At 60.7% G+C, this 7,145-nt stretch overlaps 1 protein-coding gene and 1 long non-coding RNA gene across 2 annotated transcripts; one reads left to right on the plus strand and one right to left on the minus strand.

The window, feature by feature from the left end:
• Positions 1-861: 861 nt before the first annotated feature.
• Positions 862-2,411, minus strand: CCDC166 (coiled-coil domain containing 166). The gene is made up of 2 exons (XM_015146151.3): positions 1,968-2,411; positions 862-1,857 (listed from the first exon to the last, which is right to left on the minus strand). The coding sequence occupies exons 1-2, from the start codon at positions 2,409-2,411 to the stop codon at positions 982-984; spliced, it is 1,320 nt and encodes a 439-aa protein (XP_015001637.3). The 3' UTR covers positions 862-981.
• On the plus strand, positions 2,202-4,961 carry LOC144330904 (uncharacterized). The gene is made up of 2 exons (XR_013397544.1): positions 2,202-2,438; positions 3,540-4,961. It is a non-coding gene; the product is annotated as an uncharacterized LOC144330904 (long non-coding RNA).
• The last annotated feature ends 2,184 nt before the right edge of the window (positions 4,962-7,145 follow it).

The raw sequence follows: 7,145 nt of genomic DNA on the forward strand, positions 1-7,145 counted from the left end.
CGCCGCCCCGACGCGAAGCGCGGCGCGCTCTAGCCGCGGGCACTCGCTGGTCGCGTCGCGGCCACAATGCAGCATGAGCGCCAGCTGGGCGGGCGTCCCACGCAGTCCAGAAGTCTGACCCTCCACGGAGCGGCATTTTAATAACCGCCTGTACACATCCAGACGCGACAACTAAATGCCACACGTGAGCCTGGAAGATGGGGACAGCTACAGAAACACTTGGGACGGGTGACAAAACTGTGATGTGAGCGATGATGGGGATAATATTCCTCCACAGTAAACGTCCTGGTTCTGATCACTGCACTGCGGCATCGTAGGAGAACATCCTCTGTTCAGGAAATACGCACGAAAGTACTTCGGGGCCACGGGGCCAGCGTCTCCAACCGCATCTCAAACGGTTCCGAAGCAACGCGCGTGCACAGCGATACACACAGACCAAATTCACGGGCAGCGTCAGTGGCCAGGCATTCGGATAAAGGGTCCATGGCCGTCCCTGTGCTGTTCTTGCAACTTTCTCTAAGTTGGAAAGTATATCCAAGTTTTTAAATTACTAAAAATCTCCCAATAGGTTGGACATAACCCAATAGGTTATTCTCCTCTTGGCGCGGAGAACAAAGCCCAGGTTCTTCCCCCGGGTCTCCCCTTGGCGGCCCCGCTGCCAGCTGCTGCTTTGTGCCTGTCCGCGCCCGCCGGTGCCCGGGCTTGCTTCTGAGCCTGCCGGCTCGCAGTGGAGCTCCGCTGCGGGCAGGGACGCGGGTCCCAGAGGGCATTCAGGGAAAGCAGGCGCTGAGCTCCCTTGCAGCTTGGAAATTGGAAGCACGAATGAGCGGCCCGGTGCCGGCCGGAAATGCTAGCGCTTGCACATGGGTGTCAGAGCCGCCTGGGGGCCACGCCTTTATTAACCATTGCATTATCCTCCTAAGCGTCCTGCGCGCCAGGCTCGCCCACACCAGGGCCTCCCGGGCCTCCCTCCCTGCAGGTTCAGGCTCTCCCCGGGGAGGCTTCTGCCGCAGCCTCAGCATTCACGCTGTCCTCCGACTGTGGGGGGAGAAGGGCCGGATCCCGATCCCGGGACAGAGCAGAGGGAAGCTTGGGGCCAGACTTCGTGGAGCGGAGAGTGTCCTGTGAGGACACCCTCAATGAGGACCCCGAAGAGATCCGAGAGCCCTCGAGTGACTGCGCCAGCGACAGGGCCCGGGAGCCTGCGCGCGACGTGGTCAGGGACGGGATCCGGGATCGCACCTTTGAAGTGGCCAGCGATGGGACCCTGGAGTCCATGATTGATAGCACCATCGAGGGGACCCGGGAAGCCTCGCGCAACGGGACCACGGACGGGGCCCGGGAGGCCGCGCGCGACGAGACCACGGACGGGGTCTGGGAGGCCCCCCGCGACGGGCCTATGGGGGCGGCTAATGACCCGGGGCGCGAGGTGGGCTGGGAGGAGGCCGGCGGCTCCCAGAGCGGCGGGCCTCCGGGGCCCCTGCGCAGCCAACCGTGCACACGCGCCAGGTCCCGCGTGTCCTCGTGCTCGCGGTGCAGCTGCTCGCGCTGTTCCAGCAGCTGGCGCCGCGTGTCGTGCAGCAGCTGGGTCCGGCGGAGCAGCTGCAGCAGCTCCTGCCGCAGGCGCCCGTTGTCCGCCTTGATGGCCTGCGTGTGCGCCACAAGCGCGCGCGCCGCCTCCCGCTCCGCGCGCCGTGCCAGGGACTGCACGCGCTGACGCGCCTCGCGCTCGAAGGCCGCCTTGTCCTCCAGGAAGCGCCCCTTCACGCGGTGGAGCAGCTGTGTGTGTTCCACGCGCATATGCAGAAGATCGCGCTCCAGCGCCCGGATCCGAGCCAGCTGCTCCAGTTGCAGCACCTGCGGCGTGGGTGCTGTCAGCCCACCCCCGTCAGCCCACCCCCACCTAGCCCCCGGCCCGGCCGCCAGCCCCGCCCCGCCGCACCCTGGCCGCGGGCGCGCGCACTGGCCTTGTAGGGCTGCAGCTCCTGCACCTGCCGCGCCATCTGTGCCGCGCGCGCCTCCATCTCCAGCAGCTGCGCGCGTACCCCGTCCTCGCGCCCGTGGTAGAGCGAGGCCAGTTCCGCCCGCTGCCAGTGGATCTGCGCCAGGTCCACGCGGTTCTGCTCGTCCAGCCGGACGATGGCGTTGGCGCAGCGCTGCGCGCGGGCGCTCACGTAGCTGGCGTAGAGCCGGTTCTCCTCGCGCAGGCGCAGCGCCTCGCGGTCCAGGAAGGCGTTCTCCTGCAGCACCTGGTCCACGCGCTCCTCACAGGCGTCCAGCTGCTCCGAGAGCAGCGCGTGTTCGCGTTGCAGGTACTGCGCCCGCTCAGACAGCGGCTGCTCGGCACCCGCGGCCGCCGCACCCCCTGGCTGGCTTCCCGCGCTCGGCCCGCGCTTTTTCTTGGGCGCCATGGATTGGTGCCTGGACCACCAGGACTGGTGAGGGCAGCGACCCCGGCCCCTTCCCCAGCTTAGCCCTTCCTCTTACCCGGCCTAAATATTCGAGGCCCCAGGCCTAGAGGTGGGACGCGTCTCAGGGTCACGAGGCTTTCGGGGAGGCAGATCGGGGCTTTGGGTCTCGGGGGTCAGGGCAGCTTTGCCAACCTTCACTCGTGGCTCCCGCTGGACCTTGGCTGTCCGTCTCGGTGCGGCCAGCATTAGTAATGTTGCTGCTCGGCGGGCACGGTCTCTATGGAGACAGAACTTAGTCGTCCTCTCCCACCCCCACCCCGTTACTTGGGCGATGGCCGACTCCTTCATTCCGTACAACTCCCTCCTCCTAAGTCGCCCGCGACTGCTTGTGAATGCGCCCCAGAGACAGGGCCTGAGCTGACAAGACGTCTTCAGGCGGACTCCGGACGTGCTTCTGAATCTCCCAGAGCCCAGCAGCGCCCTTGGCCTTCGGTTCAGCGATGGGCCTTCTCCCGGGCTGTCCTCCACTTGGAGGAGCTTCGCCACGTTCCCCCACGCCCCGTTTCCCAAGTGAAATCTCTGCGCTTCCCTGGAGCATTCGCCTCTTCAGGGACCCTTGCTTTCCTTGAGCATTTCGTGATTCCTTTGGTGAGGGCCCCGTGGGAATTGGGGTTCCTGAAGCATGGAGTCCACTGGGCGCCTGGAGAGCGTTTCTCTCTGAAGTTGGTAAACCCGTGCGTGCGGCCCCCGCTCAGCTCATCGGCGGCTCTGCAGCTGGGCAGCTTCCCTTCCCGTGTGCCCGGATGGCCGAGGGCATAGGGATCCAACAGGGACTGGCTTTTTCTCCTTTTCTGTTGACTTTATGGACACAACATCATTATTGAAACCGTCCCTATAAACTTTATTAAATTAATCAGGGAAGAAGGGAGGAGAGAGGAAAACAAACCCAGCTTGCATTTCGCTCAGCGTTCATGGTGAGGTCGGCCTGCCTCCCAACCGCTTCCTCAGAGCTGTTTGGTGCCTGTGGCCCCAGAATCACACAGACCCTGTCACAAGAGTAGAGGTCCCCATAACTGCTCTATAGGTAACAACTTAAACATTGTAAATGTGAAGTTTTCTATTGGACAGGTCCTGCACACGCATGAAAGGACTGACCCAGCTGGTCTGAAGCACCCCCACCAGGAGCTGATGCACCAAAGAACGCAGAGTCCACATCCTGAGGACTTATCCCCTTTCCCTGGCCAATTGATGACTCCATTTTACAGTCCCTCACCCGCCACAATTCCCTTAAAAACCCCAGCCCAGAACTCAGGGACATGGATTTGAAGGTCCCCCCGCCTCCCCGTCTCCTTGCTCGGTGCCCAGGGATCGGGACACTGTTTCTCTGCTGCAAACTCTGCTGTCTCGATGTATTGGTCGTTACTGCACAGCAGGCATCACAACCTGTTGGTCATGTAAGATCTGCCTCAGTCTAGACCAGCTGTCCCCAGCTCCCATTCTGTTAGATGCCTCAGGAACAATGTGTGCAGCAGCCTTCGACACACAACTTAAATTGACCCCTATTTTGTGTCTTGTTATCATAGAGTTGAGTTTCTGCCCAGTTTGTCCACACTTGCTGGGATATGGGCAGATTTGAGGATCTTTGACTTGTCGCTTTGTGAGGGACACAGTTTAGAAAACCATGTTTGCACAGAGGTTTGTGGTGGAGACTGGTGGCTCATGGACATGGCTGGGCTTGCTCTGATCAGCCAACCTGCCTGAAAGGTGCAGCAGGGCCTTTTAAAATTAGGAACACGATTGAGGCATTTTACCCCTTGTAAAAAAATGTATTTTAGGCTGGGAGCGGTAGCTCACGCCTGTAATCCCAGCACTTTGGGAGGCCGAGGCGGGCGGATCATAAGGTCAGGAAATCCAGACCATCCTCGCCAACATGGTGAAACTCCATCTCTACTAAAAATACAAAAAATTAGCTGGGGATGGTGGCGGGCACCTGTAGTCCCAGCTACTTGGGAGGCTGAGGCAGGAGAATGGCGTGAACCTGGGAGGTGGAGCTTGCAGTGAGCCGAGATCACACCACTGCACTCCAGCCTGGGTGACAAAGCGAGACTCTGTCTCAAAAAATATATATATATATTTTATAGCCAGGCATGGTGACTCACACCTGTAATCCCAGCACTTTGGGAGGCCGAGGTGGATGTCTCACGAGGTCAAGAGCTCGAGACCAGCCTGACCAACATGGTGAAACCCCGTCTCTACTAAAAATAAAAAAAATTAACCAGGCGTGGTGGCATGTACCTGTAATCCCAGCTACTCGTGAGGCTGAGGCAGGAGAATTGCTTGAACCCTGGAGGCAGAGGTTGCAGTGAGCCGAGATTGTGCCACTGTATTTCAGCCTGGGTGACAGAGACTCTGTCTTGAAAAAAAATATATATATTTTATAAGTAAAAATAAGAGGACACAAACTACCAAACAAGGCAGTCTGTAATAGGACATTGTTATAAACTCCTAAACTGCATCTGAATGTTGGCTTTAATATATGGGCTTTTAATATGAAAATGGTGCCTCTCCTTTCACAGAAAATTGAGAAAAGACCACACAGAATCATGAGAAAAACATGAGCCTCCATCCCTGCATCCCTGCAGCAGGGATTCATCTGCCCTGGGGGACAGGCTCATGTACAGGGGCCCTTAATGCCCAGTGTTGCCTCTTCTGGTTTCTTGCCATGGCCCCACCCCAATGCTCTCCACCCCGCTACCCTCAGGCCTTGTGTGAGGTCACTGTCCCCATTTGACAGATTGAGAAACTGAGGCAGCAATAGGAAGAGGTCTGCTCACATGGGCCAATCAGGTCCCCCACAGTCTCAGACCCCGTACCACCCCAGGCCACGCCACGTCCCGGCTCTGGACTGCTCTTTCCCTGCCCCCATCCCCACTGCACCTGCACGTCTGCACCTGCGCGTCTGCACCTGCGCGTCTGCACCTGCACGTCTGCCACTGGAGGGTCTGGGTTGCTCTTTGCCTTTAAATCCCTGGTGAGGTAAGGTTTTTAAGTTTTAAGTTATCCCTGCCTGTGGGTTTCTTGATTTTTCTTTGCTTTAAATCTCACCAATGCCTCCTCACGGAGAGGTCTGGGAGCCTTCTGCTCTCCTCTGTCTGGGCATCTTGGAGGCTTCCTTCTTCCCACTTCTGCAACCCCTGCCCCACCCACCAACTCCATGGAATAGTTGGGGGAGCCCTGACCCCAGCCCTAGTATAGTCCAGACACCCCTGTCCCTGTGACCACACCCCTGCCGCCCCAGGCCTCTGCCCAGCCCAGCACGTTAACCTCTGCCCTGACCTGGGTCTGGCCACCAGCTGCCCAGCTGCGCCTCTGACCTGTGGGGATGAGGGGCAGGAGGGGACCTTGTTTCTTCTGGGGGGGCCGCGCTGCATGGGGCGATTCTTCGCGGGGAAGTGGGGGGAGTCTAGCCTTGGGGACGGGCTCAAATGCCTCCTCAGGACTCCCCAGGCTTTTCTCCCACTGTGTTAGCAAGGCAGGCGGTCTCTGGGGTTCACCAGGTCCTGCACCGTCCATGGAGACAGAACTCACTTCCTGTGACACATCTCCCACCCTTGGGGGTCTTCCTGGCCCCCTCTGCAAGTGGCATGGTCCCCCCAGGACCCGCAATCACACCCCCCTCAGACACAGCCTGGCAAACAGGAAAGGCCCTGGGAGGAGGGGCGCCGTCTGCTCCCTGTGAGGCCCTCCCCGCCCACAGCTGGGCCAGCCTCCCTCCTTTCACCACCTGCCCCACCGCCCCGAAGCCGGGCCAGCTTCCCTCCTCCCCACCCACAGCCTGGCCAGCCTCCCTCCTCCCCACCCTCACCACAGCTAGGTCGGCCTCCCTTCCTGACCCCCCCGCCGCCCCAGCAGCCAGGCCAGCCTCCCTCCTGCCCCCCAGCCCCTTAGGCTGGGCCCTGCTGGGGACCCTGAAGGCTGCAGCACAGGGCCACCTTGGGTTTGCTCCTGGGGCTCGTGGGCTCCCACAGGCTCCCCGGGTGTCCCCCGCTCTCCGTGCCCCTGTCTTTCTGCCCCTGCTGCTTTGCATGTCCTGCCTGATTCATCTCCTGAGACTGGGGTGAGCCCTGCACTGAGTGTAGCCACGGCGGTGGGGCTGTGTACCTGGCACACTGAGCGTAGCCCTCCAAGCAGCCTCTTTTCCCATTTCACAGATGGAGAAACCGAGGCAAGGTGAGTTGTCCAAAGCCCCCTGGAAATGCTGGGGCTGTGATTTGGACCTGTGAGGGGTTCCTCCTACTTCTCTGCACTCCCTCTGGTGGGGTGCCCTCCCCCAAGCTGCTCTGTGCCCTGGGATCAGGACATGGCCAGTGCTGCGACCCTTCCATGCGCCAAGGCTGCCCACCCACCTGGCAAGGCCAGCTCCACCTGTGGAGTTGAGGGTGGGCTGAGCCCACATGGGAGCCCAGGACCCAAGGGGTAGCTCCACTCTGTTCACCTTGTCCCTTGTGCAGCAGCTCAGAGCTGGTGCTGACGGCCAAGAGGGCAAAGGGGACGACGGGCAGGACCACAAGGGAGGCCCCGCGGAGCTGCCCACCCTGTGTATCCTCTGGTTGGGGTCAGGCGCTGGGGCCCCAGTCCTGTTTGTTTCGGCGCCCTGGGCCCAACCTGAACCTGTCCTCTGCCCCATATCCCTGGCAGGCCTCCCCGAACCCCCACCCACTGGGGCTGGCTTAG

This window comes from Macaca mulatta, chromosome 8 (assembly GCF_049350105.2).
Source record: "Macaca mulatta isolate MMU2019108-1 chromosome 8, T2T-MMU8v2.0, whole genome shotgun sequence".
In the NCBI taxonomy this organism is placed as follows: domain Eukaryota; kingdom Metazoa; phylum Chordata; class Mammalia; order Primates; family Cercopithecidae; genus Macaca; species Macaca mulatta.

Bases quoted from the DNA above. Each gene is read 5' to 3' on its own strand.
- CCDC166 (XM_015146151.3), bottom strand. From the start codon at position 2,411: ATGGCGCCCAAGAAAAAGCGCGGGCCGAGCGCGGGAAGCCAGCCAGGG. The intron at 1,858-1,967 runs GCCAGTGCGCGC...CCCACGCCGCAG, and splicing joins AGGAGCTGCAGCCCTACAAG to GTGCTGCAACTGGAGCAGCT.